Genomic DNA, 23,118 nt, shown 5'->3' with positions numbered 1-23,118 from the left:
TGTTGTCTAGACCTAACGTTGGTTTTGTTGTCTAAATCTAACGTTGGTTTTGTTGTCTAAACCTAACGTCGGTTGTGTTGTCTAGACCTAACGTTGGTTTTGTTGTCTAAATCTAACGTTGGTTTTGTTGTCTAAACCTAACGTTGGTTTTGTTGTCTAAACTTACGTCGGTTTTGTTGTCTAAACCTAACATTGTTTATTGTTCTCTAAACCTAACGTTGGTTTTGTTGTCTAAACCTAACGTTGGTTTTGTTGTCTAAACCCAACGTTGGTTTTGTTGTCTAAACCTAACGTTGGTTTTGTTGTCTAAACTTAACATTGGTTTTGTTGTCTAAACTTAACGTTGGTTTTGTTGTTTAAACCTAATGTTGGTTTTGTTGTCTAATCCTAACGTTGAATTTTGTTGTCTAGACCTAACGTTGGTTTTGTTGTTTGAACCTAATGTTGGTTTTGTTGTCTAGACCTAACGTTGGTTTTGTTGTCTAAACCTAACGTTGGTTTTGTTGTCTAAACTTACATCGGTTTTGTTGTCTAATCCTAACGTTGAATTTTGTTGTCTAAACCAAACGTTGGTTTTGTTGTTTAAACCTAATGTTGGTTTTGTTGTCTAATCCTAACGTTGAATTTTGTTGTCTAAACCTAACGTCGGTTGTGTTGTCTAGACCTAACGTTGGTTTTGTTGTCTAAACCTAACGTCGGTTATGTGGTCTAATCCTAATGGTTTTGTTGTCTAAACCTAACGTCGGTTGTGTTGTCTAGACCTAACGTTGGTTTTGTTATCTAAACCTAACGTTGGTTTTGTTGTCTAAACCTAACGTCGGTTTTGTTGTCTAGACCTAACGTTGGTTTTGTTGTCTAAACCTAACGTTGGTTTTGTTGTTTAAACCTAATGTTGGTTTTGTTGTCTAGACCTAACGTTGGTTTTGTTGTCTAAACCTAACGTCGGTTTTGTTGTCTAGACCTAACGTTGGTTTTGTTGTCTAAACCTAACGTTGGTTTTGTTGTTTAAACCTAATGTTGGTTTTGTTGTCTAGACCTAACGTTGGTTTTGTTGTCTAAACCTAACGTTGGTTGTGTTGTCTAGACCTAACGTTGGTTTGGTTGTCTAAACCTAACGTTGGTTTTGTTGTCTAAACCTAACGTTGGTTTTGTTGTCTAAACCTAACGTCGGTTTTGTTGTCTAATCCTAACGGTTTTGTTGTCTAAACCTAACGTCGGTTGTGTTGTCTAGACCTAACGTTGGTTTTGTTGTCTAAATCTAACGTTGGTTTTGTTGTCTAAACCTAACGTTGGTTTTGTTGTCTAAACTTACGTCGGTTTTGTTGTCTAAACCTAACATTGTTTATTGTTCTCTAAACCTAACGTCGGTTTTGTTGTCTAGACCTAACGTTGGTTTTGTTGTCTAAACCTAACGTTGGTTTTGTTGTCTAAACCTAACGTCGGTTGTGTTGTCTAGACCTAACGTTGGTTTTTATGTCTAAACCTAACATTGGTTTTGTTGTTTAAACCTAATGTAGGTTTTGTTGTCTAGACCTAACGTTGGTTTTTGTTCTCTAAACCTAACGTTGGTTTTGTTGTCTAAACCTAACGTTGGTTTTGTTGTCTAAACCCAACGTTGGTTTTGTTGTCTAAACCTAACGTTGGTTTTGTTGTCTAAACCTAACGTTGGTTTTGTTGTCTAAACTTAACATTGGTTTTGTTGTTTAAACCTAACGTTGGTTTTGTTGTCTAAACCTAACGTTGGTTTTGTTGTCTAAACTAAAGATTTATTTGTCCCAAGGGAGATTTGTCTTGGACAAAATGCTGCCACCCCATACCTTAAATGAATAAATTGCCTTGCCTTATGGCCTGTGTTTAGGAGATTTAGGGGATGAATGAGTTGGGATTGTTCCTGAAACCTAATGTCGACAGAAAGTGACAATAAAAATGGTCAGTTCCTGTCTCTCAGTATGAAACCAACAGACTAAATTATGTGACTGATGATCTACCATGAAACTGTGAAGGTTTCCAGAATATTTAACAAATAAACACCTTTTGGATTTACTTCCATAGTTTGACTGATTCTGACACTCATACATGATTGTTTCTTGTGATCTGTCTCTTTTCATCTTTGTCTTTGAGTCTCACTGTGTCCTCGTCTTTTACTTAGCATTGAGTTAATCTCCTTGGACGTGACATTAATAAACCTTTTCATTAAGAAGCTGTTCTCAGTATTTCCTGCAATTAAAGCTCTGTAGGTGCAGAACCTGTCTTCTCTCTCTCTCTCTCTCTCTCTCTCTCTCTCTCTCTCTCTCTCTCTCTCTCTCTCTCTGTTGTCCTCTTCCTTTGCTCTTCACTCACTGAACTACTGTAGTTTAAAGATGGAGGATTTGGTACCGTGTGTGTATTAGAACGTTTTAATGCACACTGAAAAATGACAGGCATTTCAAAGTCAGCTTTCCTTTGAATTTTAGAGGAGCTGCACACACACACACGCACACACACACACACACAGAGGTGGTGGATTAATGGCTTGCTAAACGAGCTGACAGCGATGACTTGAAACCTCGTTTTCATAAGCTGCTTTTTCACAAGGGGAAGGAGGAAATAAATAGAGAGAGACAGATGGAGGTAAAGAAGGAGAGAAAACACAGGGCAACAGGAAGGAGAAACACTTTAGTTATGTGTATGTATTTTACATGATTTGAATAATTATTTTGCATCACTGTTAACTTTGATGCATTTTTAATGAAGGTCATGAACGTAATACGTAAAGTAGAGTTAAGTAGAAAGTAAAATGGGTAAATACAGAGAAAAATGGATACAACACAGAGAATAAAACAACACAATGTCAACTAAGTAGTCTGTAAAATCAGAGATTTGGATCAGAGCCTTTTTGTCTTATTGTTAAGTGCGTTTCAACCATTTCTCCATTTACTGAGAGAACATCATCACAACAATGATGGAACATTATTCCACTTGTTCTCATTTGTTCTCCTCTCTAATCCCTCCTGACTGATAACGCTGCTTTCAAGCCTCGTCTTAGACAGAGAGACAAGCGAGCAACGCTTCAAATCCCCAGTACACTTGCTGTGATGGTGAAACAGGTTTTATTGGTAGAAAACATAGAGGCCATCAGTAACATCACAGCATTCATATTCTGTGTGGTGGTACGACATCATATAAATGACAAAGAAAATCAAAAGCTGCATCATTTTGTGGAAATCACTTCAATCCTAATGCCTTATTAAACTGTTTGTAGAAGTGGCATCTTGCTGGGCCATTTTTATATGTATTTACTATTTTTACAGGCTTTTTCTGTTTGTATTTGTGGATAATCACCATAGAATATTCATAATCTAAAGGAGTGTTCACATCAAACGGGAAGGGAATTTTTACCTTGTGTTACTTGCTAGTTTGAACACAGGATCATTTTTGTTAATTGGTGTCATTGGCAACTGTAGAGGAGGCGGGGCTTACCACCATGTTTCATCCATCATGGCTGAAATCACCACTATTGCTGCTTTCTACATAAACAAACCAAACACCGTCCTATCTGAGTTCATAACATCATCCAGAGGTGCTCGGTTGAATTTCAGCAACAAGACAATCATCAGCTGGTTTACTACAGCTGGATGAACCCAAAATAAACTATTTAGCTGTGATTTAATAAGAATAAACAAATAACATGAATGCTGAAATAACTACATAATCAGTAAAGAGTCTGAAGTCATGCTTCGTGAGGTCTGTCTGCAAGACGACAAGCTAACTACTTTTAAAATGCTTGTTTTCTGAATGGAGTCTGGATTGATGAGTGCTAGCCTATGTTAACATTGTAGCTTCTCCATCAACACTCCAAATGGGGTCATCTAGACATAAATACGACAGCGACCTTGTTGTTTGGACCACAGACAGTGTTTGATTTCTCCACATAGTCTGGTATGAGCTACTATTCTAGAGCTCTGCTGGACCACAGACACACATTTCCTCTGTATGTTATAAAAGAGCCATTTGCTTCATGTTTGGTGTAAACACATCATAAGTCTTATGTTGTTTGATGTCGATGATTTTCTAGTTTACCTTCTGGACGGTGAATGTCCTGATGACGTATTCAGCCAGTGGTTCAGTTTCTATCAGGGTCACCTTGATGTCTCCGTAAACCTCCATCTCATCCGGCCAGTAACGCACACACTTCACCTGGAAAACAAAATGTACATCCATATAAGGAAGTTAAATACCTGTAGTACATCACTATGAGATGATGAGCAAAAGCAGAGTGGGATGAAGCAACAACATGTTCGCCATCAAAACATGAATCAGACATTAAATGGCTACTTAAGAGACGTAAATTAAAATTCATGGAACAGCTTTCACTAAAGGAAACACAACGCCGCAGGATGTGATTTTATAAGACAACATCTGGTTTGGAGTTGTGGAAAGCATCGCCAGGCTTTTGTTACTGTTATGTTGCAATTTATAGTTTAGTTAACCGACGGCGATGGACTGGTGTAAACATGTGGTTCAAAGCTTCATTATTGTTCAAATGTTTTGTGTGTTTTTGTGAGATTTCCACAACAACATCACATTTTCAGAAATGTTCCTCGCCGTGTGACTTATATCAGCACAGAGACTTCAGGATCTTCATCCCCTCCACCACCAACACTCACTGATTCCTTCTCCACACGGTGTTCACTAACTGGGTTACGGTCGGCTTCCACTAGGAAGCTGATTCCTCAAAAGGAGTGTAAATGACACACACTTTCCATAATCAGGGTAGAGGATTAGAGAATCCTCAGATAGATGTTTTTGGCCGTGTGCTGCATACCAAGAACCAGGTTTCTAATCAGCTTTACAGAAGTACATAGAGGACCCACACAGCATCTTGTATCACTAATAAGAGTTTTTAAAAGTGAAAAGGTTAGACTCAGACCTGCTGCACGAATACACAGATTAACACCAACAGTAAAATGCTGTACCATTACCTGCAGAACGGTCTTCTTAAACTAAGCTGGTTATTTACGTGCATGTAGTTTTCATTTAGAAATATTTCACAACAGTTTCGGTTACATAGAACTTAGATGGTATTCTATGGACGGAATTGTCATTTAGTATCTCTGAATGCATGTGAAGGAGATACGGTCAGCAGTCTTTTTGTTCTATATTGTCACACCTACATTCAGATTTAGGGCATTTAGCAGATGCTTTTGTCCAAAGCGACTTACAATAAGTACACCTGTCATCCTACAGGTGTGGAAAAAGCTTGCTCTTTCAGTAAATGTGTAAATGAAAACATATTTCAGTGTCTCAGTAAAAGGTCAAAGTTTTGCTCTCTCCAAAGATGCATGAACATGAGTAGAACAGACTGTTCTTTGATTGAACTGTTTTCACTGGTCATGTGACTAGTAAAAAAGAAATGGTGATCGTTGTTAGTTGTTATGTAGACGTATTTCTGGCTAGTTAGCTAAGAAGCTAGTTAGCTAGGTAAATTGTTAGCTAGTTAGCCAAGTATCTTGTCCTTTTCCAGAGACAAATGTCTGGCTAGTTAGTTAGGTATCTAGTTAGCTAGGCATCTAGTTCACTAGGTATATTGTTCTTCTGGTAGAGGGAACGTTAGACTCAGCTCTGTTGCTGTTCATCAGCTCATTTTCTGCAACCATCATTAAAGAATGACAGTGTACGCTAGTTAGCCAGCTAGCTTGGCAATTGCATTGCTTTAATGTGATTGTTAACTTGTCACACGAAATGATGGTATCAAAGCTGTCTCTCATCTAACAATATCAATATTGTTTCCTATGGTGTGATGTGTGGATGAAGCATTAAATTAATTTACTCTGTCTCTTTGTGTAATGTTACTCTTTGTGTAATGTTACTTTTACATGTACCACTACAACGGTACATGTAAAAATGGCCACTAACCATCCTGCTACGTTGATCAGAAAGGGAATGTTCCTTCTACTCCTGTTTTATTTCCATGTGTAACACTCTTCCATGTTTCTGACCTTAGTATACATGAATAACAGAATCATTTGATAAACTTGCCTTGAATATGCAACACTTGCATCACTTTTGTAAATCTGCTATAATAAAGAACTTGATTATTTGTTGATTTGAGTGATTCTGATTGTAATGTACATGCAATTAACATGAAAAACTATAACAATGTGTACAATAAATGTATTCATTCTGTAATTGCATGCAAACACACACACACACACACACGTAGTAATCTTGATGATGAACTCACCCTTCCAACCTCCACCAGGTTGGTAACCATGACGATAGAAGCCGAGTTTTCCTGCCAAACCATCCTCCAGAAATCCCTCACTGTCTCCTGCATGGGCCCTGACACACACACACACACACACACATGTACATTATATATACATACACACTGTGTACAAACATGCATTCAGGTGTATACATTTATAAAAACACCTTTGTTCCAACGTCATGTAAAAATAGTGACAGGACAGACTTACAAAATCACACACAGAAACAAGACACACATGGATGTGGGGGCACACACACACACACACACACACACACACACACACACACACACACACACACACACACACACACACACACACACACACACACACACACACACACACACACACACTATCAATCCCAGATAGTGGTTCTGGGTTTTGAGGTAATGGGGTCTTAAATTTGTCAGGGGTATTTTATACGACGGTTTAGATTTAGGAGGTTGTGGTAATAGCCTTCTAGACAGAAAGGACGACGTTTACCAGGTGGCTGCTACACACACACACACTCACTCACACACACACACACACACACACACACACACACACACACACACACACATGCACACACACACATGCACACACACAGTGTCTCCCGTCAGTTTAATTACCTTGTGTGGCGATGTAATGTCTGGGTCTGTGGTAGCCCTGTGAGACAAAAACAAGAGAAGCATAAAAATGAAATCTCTGCATGCTTTCATCATCGCCATCTCTTTTTTTCCTTCCAGACTGTCTAATTTCTCTATTTTTATGATGTTATTCATTCCTTTTCCACATTCGTCTTGTCTTTATTTTTATTTTTTATGTTTTATGATTATTTTTCTTTACCTTCTCCCATCTGTTGTCCTACTCCTCATTTGTCTCATTTTCTAGCTTAGTTATTTAAAATCTATTTAAATATCATTTAAATATTCACGTTTGGTTATTCAAAATGGTGCCACACCTTTGTCGACGTGTTGTTTGAGCTTAATTCCCTTTACTGTAACTGTACTTTACGACATGCACTCTGTATATAATATAACATTATGTTTGTATTGTATTTCTTTTTACAATTTCTATATATTTACCATATACCTACTTTTTTAAAACATTTTTACAGATGCCTGTTGTTTTTGCACTATCCTCGTCTTTGCTACTACGATACTGTTAATGTCCAGCTGTGGGACTTAGTACCATTTTACTTCTTTCATTTCTAGATAATGGTTTCTCTGCCTGCTTCCATAACTATGTCAATCCATCTTTTCCTCCCTCTTCCATCATTTATTCTCCCCTTTTCTCCCATTTTTAAATTCCCCTCCCTCACCCCCATTCTATGTAATAAGCCCATTAGATGACCGTTATCAGTTGTTATCAATGCCAATCTCATGCTTCAGGCTGGGAATATGGTTGAAACACACTAAATGTTGGGAATTGAGACAAAATATAAATACAAAAATATCTTAAGTTAGATTAAAATAAGTAAGTGATAAAGTTGTTATACATGTTGCATTCATGAGTTAATTTTAACATTCCTGTGAACGTCCTGTGTTTGTTTGAGCCATCTAGCCACACAGACTTTCTCTTTACATTGGCTGTATTTCTCTTCAAACGACGTCAGCTGACTTCCTCCCGTCATAATGACTAGAGTCGTCTCCTTGTCTTCGCATCAATGATCGATGATCAATGATTGAATAGATGACAACCTTCTAGCAGGTCTGTTATCTATGAGGCTGGTAACCGCTGCTAACAGCCAATGAATCAGCTGATTAACCTCCTCCCACTCTTTTTCTTCTTTAATCCGTCCCCTCCTCAGAGAAGCATAATTGAAGGTCGTTGTGAGAATAAACATCACATTAAATAATAGGGGGGATTTTAATTTTCCCTCCAATGATTGTCTCCCTCTTGTCCCCAACGTGTCCCTAAGACAGAGATGAAAACATTCATCACTTTCGTATCGTCATTGAGACCACGCTGGCTTATCTCTGCTGTTTCTGTTTCAGGAAGAAAAATCAGTGGAGACTGATTGAAAATATAAATTGTGCACCAAAACCATTACAACTAATATTATAAGAGTCAGCTGTGAGAGATTAAAGAGAGGAGAGAAGAAGAATGAGGAGGGAAATCCAAATAATAGAAATTCAACTGATTATATAACACACCCACACACACAAACGCGTACACACACACACACTCACAAATATATACTTTATACACTTCTACAAATACAACAACAACAAAAAATAATAATAGAAGAAGTAAAAATTGGAGGGTTTTATCGTTCTGGTTTATACGTCCTTATAAGTTAATTGGAGGGTAAGATTAAGGTAAAGAGACGTGGCAAAGAATGCAACTGTGACAATATAATAACTTAATTTGTATGATGATGATGAAGATGATTTTTACTCTCCAGTCCATCACAGGTATTAGGGTACCAAGCTCTCTCTGTGTGTGTGTGTGTGTGTGTAAACACTCACGTCTATGTAGTTGGCGTTGATGTAGTCGGAGTGAGGGTCTCCGTCCAGCAGCTGCAGTCGGACTCTGGTGTGATCGTCTGTGGGGTCAGATAGCACAAAAATACAACAGGCCTAAAGTTACATTTACCCACAGATCTGAGCAGCTAACTGATGGGATGGAAACAACCAACCAACTATGTTAGTGGACTGTCTGAACCAGACGTTTACCTACCAAACCACGGCACAACGGTCTTCTTTCAGTCTTGAACCAACACAACACGTCTCTTTGAGACTCGAGGTCCTATCTCGTACCATCAGTCGCTCCTAGCCATAAACACAATCTTTCCCTCACAGGTAGATTCAGCTGTTCAATCCATTGCCATAGAAACACCTTATCACAAGCAGGCCGACAGTTCACTGATCCTTTAATCTAAAGGACTTCTGACATTCTGCCTCTAAAACACCTTCAGAAACACTTGATTCAGCGTGATTTTATTTATTTTAAATATCTTTTTCACTTCAGTTCACTTCACCTCCGCGTGAGCTGAGTGACAGACAGAAAAAATACAATTAATAAACATTTAGAATCCAGATTTATAACACATATTATTTGAATAACTGAAGGATAGAACAAACACTGTTCCCATTAAGGTCTGCCTCTCTCAGCAGACTTGACTTTCTATACTAACAATTAATCCATAAACAATAAGCTAACACAGCGTGACCCCCACTGGAAACTCTTTGATTCATGGCTCATGTTTTCATTCTGGTTAAACGCTCCGCCTCACTTCCTAATGGTTGGTTAAGCTCAAGATGAAGAGCTGTGGAGAGAACAAAACCATCCACTTTCCAAATTACTTTTAACTTTTTGAATGGAAATGCATTTTGCATCACTAAGAATGATCAAGGAATGATTTGATATTCCATACTTTCTAAACTATATTCTACAAACTATTGCGATATTTTGCATATCAAATATAAGTTACTGGTTAACCTAATGCTAACAGCTACTTCTTCAGTCCACTCTGCTTGACTGACAAACAAACGCATTTAGCGGCAATGAAACAAATGAGATGAACCAAAATAAAATGTTATCTCATAAGTATCCCGATAATATTGTATTATGACTTAAGCATCGTGTTAAAATAGTATTGGATGTTTGTAATGCTTGTTTTTGGCATTCTCTCTAAATATCGGATGATATCTATGAGTATTCACATCAGCTCAGCCACGGCTCAACGCTGTGAAGCACAAGACCATGTCAACAGAACTTAATGATCTCTTTTCCCTTTCAATGTCAATTATTTCGTTCTTTGCTCTGATACCCTCCATAGTATGAGGACACCTATGGGGATGATTATGTGGTTGGCAGGCAGTCTTAACGTACAAACAGCAAGAAATTGCAGCGGACATGCTTTAGCTTAATTATCTCTATTTTCCTCTCTCTCTCATGTTGAGTGTTTGCCTTTCTGGAGTTGACATGCTCCAGTTAACCTCTCTTATTTTCACTCTGGGAGACGATGATGTGATGGAGGAAGCAAGGAGAGGAGAGAGAGGTCAAAAAGAAGAGGAGGAGCAGAAGTTGACAAGTTGGAAATGGAATGAGGAAGAAAGAGAAAATTAGATGGGTAGACTGAACACAGAGGGCCGAGAAAAAAAGTTGTTTCTTTGAAGTCACCATGTCTTTACTGATTGAAGCGATGCTGTTAAAAGCCAACACACAGCTAGCAAACAGGACCAAGACCAGCTTCATATCCACTGAATCAGCCTGAACACAGAGAACATATGAAACCATGAGAGGTGGTTTTTCTTGTCTAAACCTAACGTTGGTTTTTCTTGTCTAAACCTAACATTGGTTTTGTTTTCTTAACCTAACCTTGGTTTTGTTGTCTAAACCTAACGTTGGTTTTGTTGTCTTAACCTAACCTTGGTTTTGTTGTCTAAACCTAACCTTGGTTTTGTTGTCTAAACCTAACCTTGGTTTTGTTGTCTAAACCTAACCTTGGTTTTGTTGTCTAAACCCAACGTTGGTTTTGTTGTCTAAACCTAACGTTGGTTTTGTTGTCTAAACCTAACGTTGGTTTTGTTGTCTAAACCTAACGTTGGTTTTGTTATCTAAACCTAACATTGGTTTTGTTGTCTAAACCTAACGTTGGTTTTGTTATCTAAACCTAACATTGGTTTTGTTGTCTAAACCTAACGTTGGTTTTGTTGTCTAAACCCAACGTTGGTTTTGTTGTCTTAACCTAACATTGGTTTTGTTGTCTTAACCTAACGTTGGTTTTGTTGCCACAACCTACTGTGTTTTTTATCATGGACTACTGTCTTCACTATTTCACTGCAGTGAGACTGTGTGGGAGACACACCTGGCTTTCAAATTACTACAAAGTAAAAGTCCTTATTATTCGCAAAGAGAAAATGATCCAGAAGTGTGTTGATGTAGTAGAAAGAGAGACTAGAAGCACACACAGGGTGGGAGGGAGTGGAGGTGAACGGACCAGACAAACACACTGTCTCTCGTTTGTGTTCACGTTACATTTCACTTCATTAACAGCTGTTGTCCTCTAGCAACACCTGTTGTTGGTTGTGTTCGCTCCGTGTCCCGTACTATGTAATAAGTGGTTTGCCCAAACCTAATGGAATGTTTCAGTCTGAGTTCACAAGGTTAACCACGTGTTTACTGCCACTGTAGCAGTGTGTCATGATGACGTCAGACAAAGTGACGGTATAGACGAGGCAGGACTGAGAAAGTGTTGACCTTCCTCTTCCCCTGCCTTGTTGTCCTTCACTTACTTATTCCATCTCCTCTCTCTCCACACACCGTGTGTTTTTTCTTCAGACAGCAATAATTACACTGCGCTAGTGTCAGAGGCTGTCACAACACAAGAGCCAGAGATATGTGACTGGGTTCCGCTCCTCTCTGCCCAGGGAGGGGAGCTCTAATTGGGCTAAGATGGCAGGAGGTACTGGCTGGCAAACAGCAGATCTGGATACAGGCCACAGGTTTGAAGAAGCTTACAGTGCGTGAAACAGAAGTAAGTATTTCTTTTAATTAGTGTACTCTGTGTGCATCTGGGCGTGAAAAATGAAGGCGGGAATTTTAAGAATGATTTTGGTGTCAAACAATCACAACCTCAAATACAAACACTTTAGAGGAGCCCTTAAAATGATCCTCAATTAAAACCTAAAACAAGAAGAAAAAAAAATCCATTTGTCCTTTTGCATGATCAGGAAAGTTTCTTAAATGTTTTGATGAGTTGTGGCCGAGTGAATGCCATCCACCGAGACACCACCTCCATCTCTCCAACAGAAAGTTTAGCATAACTGTCGATGAGCACATACAAACTGTGCTTTGCATCAAGAAGGAATGATGCAGTAGTTGTGTTCTTGAAAGATCTGTCTCATGTTGATAGAGTGGTGTGTTTATTAGAGATACATTTGTGCAGCATGTTGTCAGCTCCCTCCACGTGGATCACTGTATACTGTAATGGGAATTTTGGATGTTTGTAATTTATAATCAGAATATTTGTCAGGCCAGACGTCGATCCGCATCTCCTCTTTTGACTGTTATGCTATGACGAAAATGAATGTCTGTTTGTAGATGATATGAACATGAGTGCCACATTGACATAAGATAATTTCAGGACTATGACGCCTGTGTTCTGTAAATCTTGACCTTGCCTGTACATCTTGTCTTTGTAAGATAGGACATGATCCGTCCTTTGGTTCCTCCTCCTTAAAAGGGAGATTGTTGTTGGACTCAGGGTTGTTCCTGCTGATTCTGAACCTTTGCATCAGAAGGCAGGGGTGACCAGTCCCTCCTCTGCAGATGAGAATACTTAGTGGAATAAACCTCGGAGAAAAAGCTGATCCTGGTTGTTGATCTTTATTGGGCAGATTCATTTTTCCACAACAATACAGTGTTCCTCCGTTCATACTGAACGAGTTGTGAGAGAACGAGATGAGTAGGTTTGCTGATGGATTTAAAATAGAAGATAAAGATCCCAAACTGAAGTCGATTGGGATGAAGGACACAAGCCCATTTTCTGTATCTGCATAAACAGCAGGTTTACTCTTCTGATGAGGTGGGCGGCTCCACTCATGCTGACACCGCGGCAGGCACCACGCCTACTGCCAAGCTGTGGACCTCTGGCGGGCAGACTTGCAGCTGGTAGAACTGCGGCTGGCGGGCCTGCGACTGGGTATGTGACATTATTAAAAAGACTAAAAAGTAAGATGATCATGTATCACTGTTGCTGCTTGTTTCATCCTGTCTGTTCTCTTCTCTGACATCTCCATGTGAAGCATCACAACTGGGTCTTTGAACATGGTGAGAGACAGAAACTAAAGGGCTTTAATCTCAGAAGTCTGCACCCAAAAAAAGGAGACTCATACTCTTCCATCAGATGAGGTTGATTGGGTCTTATGGTTGGAGAGGTTACGTGCCCTTCCACAAGGCATGAATTTCAGTGCAGCAGTAGCTGATCTGTTTAGAACAACTGCAACTGTCTTGTCTACTACTAAGGTGGTGAAGGGTCAGCTGTTGGTTGTTAAGGCTGAGTGGTCTCACACTACCGTGGCCCTCGGCGTAGTGGGTCCTCCTGCTGTATTTGCTTATGCAGACGATGTTTGCATCTTTGTCTCCAGCCACGGTATGTTCTTTGTTTGCAGGACACCCTGTCCCTGTATGAAAAGGCCTCATCTGCACGGGTGAACTGGACAAAGAGTGTCTTGAGTGGCCTTGTTGGTGGGACAGTGGAGGGATCAGGCTGTTCCCAGTCTGAGAGAGGGGCTGAAAGTGTTGGGGGACTTCTTGGGCACTTAAGGCTTCCTAGCAAGGAACTGGGGGGGAGTTCAGGAGAAAGTGTGCGCTCAGATGTATATATGGAAATTACTGCTACAACAGTTGTATGGGAAGTGTTCTGGTTGCCTCGACCCGCTGCTCATACGCCATGAAGAGGCCTGATTGAGGACGTTCAAAGAGCCATCATAGACTTCATCTGGTCTGGCCGGCACTGAGTCCGGGCAGCAGCCCGGTACCTGCCTGTGGATGAAGGGTGGAAGGGACTGGTTGACATAGAGTTCACCTGATTTAGACTTCACAAAGACTCCTCTCTGGCCCACCCCCCTCTCCACTCTCCTCCTCTCTCCCCCACCTTCATCTTCACTGTGCTCCTCCCACTCCCTCTCTCCCCCACCTCCTCTTCACTCTCCTCCTCTCATTCCCTCTCTTCTCCTCTTTCCTCCACTCCCCCTCTCCCCCTTCTCTCCATTCCCTTCCTCTCCTTTCCCCTCTCCACTCTCCTCCTCTCCACTCTCATCTTTCCATTACCCCATAAGCTACAGTAAAAGTTTAGTTGAGGAGACTTGTTTAATCAAGGGGTCCAGAAAAGGCCAAACAAAGTGTTTTTTATCATGGAGGACTCCCATGGGCAGTGAATGCAGCATAGACTCAGATCAGACTATATGTACTGAGTGCAGCAGGAGGACTCACCAGAATCGAATGTCAGACCTCAACAGAAAACAGGAGCAGCTGTACAGAGCAAAGGTCATGATGAGGTTTTACATCACCACATAATGTTCTGAAGGATCTTAATTGGAGCAGGAGATAATCTATGGAGTCATTTTGCTCCGGTTCCATGAATAAACTGCCCTTTTATTACATTATAGGGCCAGTTTCTAACCCAGATTGTTCTCACTTGATGAGGCAAAAAGACATTTAAGAAGTACTTATGTTATATAATACTGAAATCCTCCACTGAAACAGCACTAGTGAATCTCTTCTAGCCTGCATGGCCCCATTGAAGATTATAGTTGGAAATTTAAATGATCTATAACCTTCACTGAAATATGTATCAGAGACTAGCGAGGCTTTTTTGCTTCTCCGACAAATCTTCTCAACTTTCCTCATCAACTATCCTGGGGATGAAAATGCTACAAGACAAAGTCAGATTTTTAAAGTTGAACGATGTTTCCCTTTACCCTAAAATAACCCCCCCCCCCACACACACACACACACATAATTTAGCTATAATATTATTCTGTTGCTTATTTGACAAACTGTGATGTGGCACACTCTATAGTGGGTTAGGCTTTTGTTTTTTAGAGTGCTGGATAAATTAATTGCTGGGTCGTTGACACTGAACAAAAACCTTATCAAGCTCCTGCAGATGTTTTATGGTCACACAAGGCCGTAAATATATTCCATTGTCTTTACAGCCGCCTGTAAGGAGCAGTAACTGGCTTTCTGTTGAAAAGAGGAAATATTGTGCCTTCATTATGATCATGAGTTTTTATTTTATTTGACATAAAACTAAGACTTTTTGTCGTATGTATATATCGTACATAGCAAAGATGGGTTATTTGCCAGGTATGATTAGATGAGAACACACTACAATTGTATTAAGACTAGTGCTGTCAAACAATTAAAAACAATTAACTAATTAATCACACAATTTGCCGTGATTAATTGCAATTAATCGCTTTCTTTCTTCTTAAGAATAAAGTATGTAAAAATGGAAAATGATGGAAAATGACATGATATTTATGTCATAGTTAACTCATAATTAATCACAATTAATTGCATAATTGATCTATTCTAAATGTCGCTTGATTTTTTTGTCCCATTATTATTATTATTATTATTTTTTTCATACTCTTATCAACATGGAAAAGTGGATTGGCTTGCTTTATGCAAATGTTTTCTTTGATTTAAAACAACATTAGCAAACAGGGCAGTACAAAATAAAATTATAAAGTGCACATTTCAGGTAAACGAAGACTCTGCGAAACAAAATGAAATTATAAAGTACAGGTTCTAGGACACAGCCTATAGTGCAGGGTACTATTCCATCTAATCAAAACTTCCTGTGTGAGTGATTCTTTCTTCTGGCAACTGTTTAAATGAAAACTTTCCATTAAAAATCTTTTTACCATCCATTTTTTCTTTCGTTTTCGCTCGCCTTCACTCAAACAGTAACGTGCCTAGGATACTACCCGGCTCCCAAACAGCGTGGCTATTGTTTTGTTTCCGGTCTAGCTAGATCCGGTGTGGTGTTGTAGTTTTTCTAACGTTACTAGTTGTTGCAATAGCATGTGAGGAAAATGACACAGTTTGCGAGGCCAAAAAGAATGTTAATCTCGCGAGAAATAAATTGTCGCTGTTAAAACGCTTGTGCGTTAATAACGCGTTTAACTGACAGCATTAATTAAGACATAATTAAATAGAAACATAAAAATGTAGTTACACAGATATGCAGGTTTTTAGAGTGTCTGCATTTAAAGTGTGAAGTTGAAGGGACGTGTAAATAAGGGTCCTTGGGGTCCTGGGGGCATACAGGTTGGTTGCGTAGGCCAGGGGCGTTGCTAGACATAAAGCTCTACTGGGGCACAGGCCCCCTATTACTAAAATCACAAAAAACAGCGGTGCACCGGCTACGACATGCACACTGCCGTGCACGGACGTAATGTGCGCACCTGACCCGGACCACAAGGTGCGCGCCTCAGCTTGTATTTTGGGTTAAACTGCGTTGGTTTGAGATTGTGGATGAAAAAGAAAATCCATTCTTTTACCGTTATTATCAATATAAATGAATCCACTGCCAAATATAGTAGCACGTTAAAACTCGAACGGGAGATTTTACTTGGGTACGGCAGATCAATACTGGGGTACGTGCCCCAGTAAAAGGTGTCTAGCGACGCCCATGGCGTAGGCCCAGGTGCTGGAGGCTGAAATGGAGGGCTATGTTGACTGTGTCGTCAAGAGACCTGTAGGTGAACTGTTGGGAGTCCAACAAGGATCCAACCCCCGACCTTCTCAACCCGGCCTCATCAATGCAATATATTAACTGCCACAAAGCTCAAGTGACCTCCGTATATCTGCAGGAGCCTGATGAGGTTTTTGTTTTAATATTAATGAGCCAGTAATTACTTTGTCCAGTGCTCACCAACCCTCCATAGTTATCACGTACAAGCCTGGAGAGAGAGACTAGATAATACAGGATCACGCAGTGACACTAATCTTAGATGTATGATGGCCTGTCGCTCAAGTGTTTAAAAAGCCATTAGCTGGATGCTCAGGAGCATTTGGTGAGGATTGCCCTTCATATATTACAAGTAATAACACTTGAATGTAGAGAAACATGAGGAACAAAGGTTGAAGACACCATCCAGCAGGGCAACATGACAGGTGAGTCATTAAACGCACCGCGGTAAACAGCCAGAACTCTGTTAAACGTCCACAAAAACAGATGGAGCCGTATTTCACAGAGAAGGAGAAATAAAAAACGCTCTCAGTAGCGAGTTGAAAGTGCTGAACAAGATGTTTTACTCTTCTGTTGCCTCTCAGCTCCTCACTTCTCCTCCTCGCCTCCTCTTTCAGTCGCCACTAAGTAGGGATTGTGTCTGTCACAGATATACTTAATCAGTTAACTCCCTGTGGAGCTCAGCTCACTCATGGCATACACTCTGCTGTCAGCCCAGCTCAGGGCATTATGGGATTTAATAGCATGTGTGATTGAGTGAAAGTGTGCGTGTGTGTGTGTGTGTGTGAGAGAGAGAGTTTGAGTAGCGTGTAAGTGTGTTAAAGTGTGTCTTCTTCACTTGCTCGTATGTTGTAGAACATCGTTGAGATTTGTGCTGAAACCATAGAAATTAAATAGAGTAGAAGGGACATTTCCATTAAATGTGCAATCACCGTAGCAGGATGGTCAGAGCAGCGGACAATTTTGTGTGTACCGTTGCCATAGTGATTGCAGTGGGCCACTTCTATATGAAATGAACCGACTTACATCAAGTAGTGGACTCACTGAGGTGAGTTTTTCATGTAACGTCATCACGAATGTGTGCCGTGTGACGTATGAGACTACATTTCCTGATTGTTTCACTATGTGCCCTGAGACTGCGTTGTTATGAGCTGTTACGGAGGACGAGGCTATATCTTCTGATTCATGCATCAACAATCAATTATCACGCACTGCATCTGCTCACAGCGTGTCGGCTAACAGTGTATATACACTGACAAGCACATGGATTATAATCCACCTTCTAATTAAAACTACAACTATTACATCATCCCCTCCCACATCAACAACACATGTTTAACAAATCAGCCTCTAACTTCTGCATGTATAACTGCAGGATTATTATATTATTGTATGATGACTGAGTCGTTGTTACCCCCAGCTGCTTCAGAAAAGGAACAGTGATTAACAGCAATCAGCATCAACAGTATCAATAATACCACCGCTGATATCATTATCACTGCAGCAGAAACCACTTCATCATGTGCTGCTGAGAATCAGTCTGCTCTGTTGGTCTCTGTGCCTTTACACTACAGAGAAGATGTGATATATTCATATTCATTTATATCCTCATCACCAAAAAATGGAGGCGTTTATAGCAGTGTGATACGGGCCATGGTTTTGCAATGACATGTATTATTTTCCATGTGCACATTCTTCAGCGGTGTCCATGTACATATAGGATTCATACATACTGAGGTTTCAATTTTTGGAATTTTACCTCCACAGTGTGATAGAAGTTTGTGAAATAAGTCACTAAATGGAAAACAAAACCAACGTTAGGTTTAGACAACAAAATGTCTTAGTTACCACTTTGGGACATGTGTTGTACAAAACTGGTCTGGGTGTTGAAAGTACTGTGTTGTCTCACCTGCCATAAGACTGGTTACAATATTCAAACATGGCAACGCATCAACAGCTTAAATATTACACAGAAATTTCTCGCTGGCTGGAAAATAAAAGTTAATACTATCAATTATGACTAATAATATTGTTGGAAGAGAGAATGCATGAAGTGGAATAAAGCACCATCCATTTCAGAAACTACAATGTAAAAATGTGTATTTGTACAATGCTTGCTTGAAATTAGAAAAATCTAAGTAGAATTTTCAAAAAACAAATGACAGATTATTTTTACTTTACTGTTGGTCTGCAGGTGGAATAATGTTGCTGCAGTGCTGCACCGATGCAATCAAGCACAAACTGGACTGCTGTGTGTGTGTGTGTGTGTGTGTGTGTGTGTGTGTGTACGTGTGTGTGTACGTGTGTGTGTGTGTGTGTGTACGTGTGTGTGGACTGCAGGTGTAGGACTCTGATCCACTGAATTTGTATGTGCTACTACGAGTGTACAGAGTGTGCTTATTTGTATAGCTGTGTGTGTGTGTGTGTGTGTGTGTGTGTGTGTGTGTGTGTGTGTGTGTGTGTGTGTGATGCTAATATTTGTTGTGGCTCTTTGGTCAAACACTTGAGAAGAGTTGTTGGCGCTCTGACTTCAGAGTAGCTCAGCAGACGTGTTGAGAATGTGAACGAGGATGAAGAAAGGAGAAGGGAAGTCAGTCACACTGTGTACAACTGTACGTACAGCTAACACACACACACACACACGCACACACATACGACCTCGGCAGTAATGAGATGCAACATGATGCAGGAGGAGATACTGATTGTGAAGGCGCTTCACTCGTAACACCAATGACTGACAGCCATTATTCTCATTCACCTGAACAGCAGGACGCATAATGAATGTGATTAACAAGAGGAATTGTACAGAGAGAGAGAGAGAAGAAAGAAGACGAGGAAGGAACAACATGCACAGTAGGCTGGGGTGTTATTTCTTTCTCTATCCCTCATATTTACATTTAAATTTACATTTAAGGCATTTCGCAGACGGTTTTGTCCAAAGCGACTTACAATGAGAACATTTGTCAAAAGAACGACAACATATATTTGCCGATAAAATAAGAGCTAAAAAATAGACAAGTGTTAGGTCTTTGTGTGAGTAAAGTAGTAGCTGTTCAGCAAACATACCTTAAGAACAACAGTGCTATGATCAATATGCTATAGGTAAGAACATAGAAGTGTTTTTTTTTTGGGGGGGGGGGGGGGATTGTTAGTGGATCATGCTATGCAGAGTCGAGGTGAGTCTTGAGCCTTTTTCGCCCAGAACAGAGAAGAGTCTGGACTTCGCTGAGCGACATTTGTTTGATTTCAGCGATGGTGGTACCAGCCGGCCAGCTGAAATAGAGGAGCGTGCTCGCTTTGGGGCGTGTGGTTTGACCAGTGTTTGAAGGTAGATGGGTGCCGTTCCATTGATGGCCTTGAAGGCCAGTGCCATCATCTTGAATTTCGATGCGTACTACAACAGGGAGCCAGCGGAGGTCACGGAGGAGGGGGATCGGATCACATGGGAGAATTTGGGTAGACTGAAGACGAGGCGTGCTGCAGCGTTCTGGATACGAGCAATGGTTTAGTCGCAGAGGCCGGGAGTCCAGCCAGGAGAAGGTTGCAGTTGTCAAGGCGGGAGATGACCAGTGCTTGGACCAGGAGTTGCGTTGCATCCTTTGTGAGGAAAGTCCGAATCCTGCGGATATTGTAGAGGGCAGATCTGCAGGATCGGGCCACAGCAGTGCTGTTGGGGGTGCAGGATAGTTGGTCATCGAGGATTACACCCAGGTTCCTCGCAGTTGACGACGGCAATACTGCGATGCCCTCGACAGTGACCGACAGGTCCATGCGAGGGCAGTCTTTCCTCTCTTGTCCAGACGGAGATGTCTGCCAGACAGTCCGAGATGCGAGTTGCGTTGTGAGTGTCAGAGGTTGGGGGAAAAGAGAGGAACAGCTGGGTGTCATCTGCGTAACAATGGTAGGAGAATCCATGCGATGTAATAACAGAACCTAGTGATCTGGTGTATAATGACAACAGAAGCGGTCCTAGTACTGAGCCTTGAGGGACACCCGTGTCCAGAGAACAGGGTTTGGACATGGAGCCATTCCATGTGACCTGAAAGGTGTGATTTGTCAGGTATGATGTGAACCAGGTTAGAGCAGAGTCAGTGATGACAAGTTCAGCCATGGTGGATAGAAGGATTTGGTGGTTGACTGTGTCGAATGCAGCAGATAGGTCGAGGCGAATGAGAACAGAGGAGTGGGATGAGGACCTGGTGTCTCGCAAGGACTCGGTCACTGTGAGGAGGGCCGTCTCAGTGGAGTGAGCAGTCCTGAATCCTGATTGATTAGGGTCAAGGAGGTTGTTCTGTGAGAGATAGGATGACAGTTGGTTGTAGGCGGCATGTTCCAAGGTTTTAGAGAGGAATGAAAGAAGAGATACAGGTCTTTAGCTTTGGATGTCAGCAGCGTCTAGGGTGTTTTTTTTTAGGTGGGGCTTCACTGTAGCCGTCTTAAAAGCTGCTGGAATGACACCTGAGGTGAGGGAGGAGTTGATCAGGGTGGTGAGGAATGGCAAGATGTCATGTGAGATGTCTTGGAGAAGAGAGGAGGGAACGTTTGTGAATGTCTTCAGAGGTGAGAGGGCTAAAGCTGGTAAGGCCATCAGAGTTGAGAGTTAGTGGAGATGTTTTCTGAGAGGTTATAGGAGTGAATGAGGAGCTGATGTCTTTTTCTTTCTTTCTTTCTTTCCTTCTTTCTTTCTTTCTTTGAAGTAAGTTGCAAAGTCATCAGCAGTGAGGGAGGAAGGAGGGGGAGGGGTAGGAGGGGTGAGGAGGGAGGAGAACATGGAGAAGAGTTTCCTGGGGTTGGAGGCGGAAGAGTTGATCCTTGACAGGTCGAAGGTGAGTGGCTTCTTATACAACATCCCTTCATGGATATACAGCTCATATTCAAAATTTAGATAAAAACTATTTCACACACATATAGGAGCTATTTGTAAATTTAAATGATATGTTAATTATATGTGATAACGTAATGAAGGGGCAGGACATGATAAGCACAGCTTCCCTTTGTCCCCCTGAAGTACAAAGATTTTATTGATTTATTATTTTGTTGTACTTTTCATAATTGTACGATGTATTAGATGTGCTGTAATTATTGTACTTTGTATTCGAGGAAAATATGATCAAATCAATACCTGTCACCCACCATTTCACCGGGACATCTGACATTTCTGTGACAGTATGGAATAGGATGGTATATGGTGCATTTTTTTAATGCCAGTTTTATGATTGTATATGATGAAATATCACAGTAAATGATCTTATATAATGCTTTATGATGTTATATTTGGTTATTTGACATTATATGAAGGAATATGTCTGTATACTGCACTGCTTCACTCAAAGCTATAACGCTACTGATCATTCACATTTCCTCCCTCGCACCAATGGTAAGGACTCATTTGGCCCAGCACACTGGGGTTACAACGGGTTACAAGGACACTTTTGACCTGATACTTAGGTCGGTCTAAAGGTTAATTTCCATCTGTATATTTACCAGCTGAGATGTTTAGACATAGGATGTGGTTAGGACTAACCACAGCGATCGCCTTTGACACACATACACACTGGCTGATCTAGGAGGTCCATGGTGGTCAATGGATAGAGATTCAAACTACACACACACACACACACACACACACTGTCCATTATTGTGAAACAATAATGTTGTTGATTTAATGTTTTTCTGAGCAAGAAAACAAAAAAGATATAATTTGACAATCAGTCGACTATGAGGAAGACCTGAGCAATCAGACTGGACTTTGTTCCAGCTTCCAATAGAAAGGCTGGTCTATCTGAAGCTACATATTTGGGCGGGCACAATGTTTCTGGCAGAAGCTCAGAATCAAAACGCCACAAAGTACAAAGTCCAACAACTTGAAGGCATTAAAACGATAGAGAACAACGCATTGTGTTCAATAAAGAAAGATGTTTATGGTGCACTATTCCCAATGATGGAAAAAAGGAGCAGTGTGAAAAAATCAATGAGTAAGTCGATGATCCTAACAGATTCAAAGGTTACACTTCAGACCTCATGTCCCTACGCAGACAAAAGAAACTGAAACAATTCAAATCATAATGGAAGTGAAGGTGTCTCTTTGAAAGACGAGTTCTACCTTCACACATTTACAGCTTTGTGATTGGTTTGTCCCATTACTGTTAGTCCCATCATTTCAGAATAAACTCTTGTCGTTTCCACACTGATATAAGAATCAGAGGAGGAACAAGTGAATGATGGTTAAAAATGGAATTGTAAAGCTGCTTCTGACACAATTGAAAACGGTTGAGAATGCCGACATGCAACAAACAGCAAGTAACTGAAAAAAGGTGCTGTGAAGGACTTCAACTCAACCACCTTAACTCTCCTTGATAATTCTTTAGACATGTGTGAATGCTGCCAGTTTACTCAGAAGGCATGCTTCTGTTGAATTATAAATGACCATCTGGGAAGGTTGTTGTATGAACGGAGAAGGAAATGTAGAACAAGTGAAGAGGAGGAGAGGGGGGAGTGGGGGGAAGGAAATTGAAGCAGACAGATGGCTGTAATGAGAAAATACTTCTGTGTTTTGCCTCAACACAGATACTGTCAGAGTTAATAAGACAGGATGAAGAGGAGAGGAGGGTAAGAAACAAAGAAAGAGGTGAGAAAACTTTGATGGTAGATGGTAGAGGAGGAAAGAGGAAAGTG

The 23,118-nt window shown here is 40.7% G+C and overlaps 1 protein-coding gene across 1 annotated transcript in view; it reads right to left on the bottom strand.

The window, feature by feature from the left end:
- The window catches only part of ptprt (protein tyrosine phosphatase receptor type T), a gene marked incomplete at its 5' end in the record, with an annotated part of 328,852 nt that overhangs the window by 21,303 nt on the left and 284,431 nt on the right, over nt 1–23,118 (bottom strand). Inside the window, 4 exons of the mRNA XM_084025273.1 lie at nt 4,060–4,176; nt 6,224–6,321; nt 6,860–6,896; nt 8,702–8,778. Of these exons, the coding sequence (XP_083881399.1) occupies nt 4,060–4,176; nt 6,224–6,321; nt 6,860–6,896; nt 8,702–8,778 (329 nt within the window). The remainder of the gene's footprint in view (nt 1–4,059; nt 4,177–6,223; nt 6,322–6,859; nt 6,897–8,701; nt 8,779–23,118) is intronic.

The sequence above is a fragment of the Eutrigla gurnardus genome (assembly GCF_963514095.1).
Source record: "Eutrigla gurnardus genome assembly, chromosome: 2".
NCBI classification, from domain to species: domain Eukaryota; kingdom Metazoa; phylum Chordata; class Actinopteri; order Perciformes; family Triglidae; genus Eutrigla; species Eutrigla gurnardus.
This window is presented reverse-complemented; position numbering and strand designations above follow the sequence as displayed.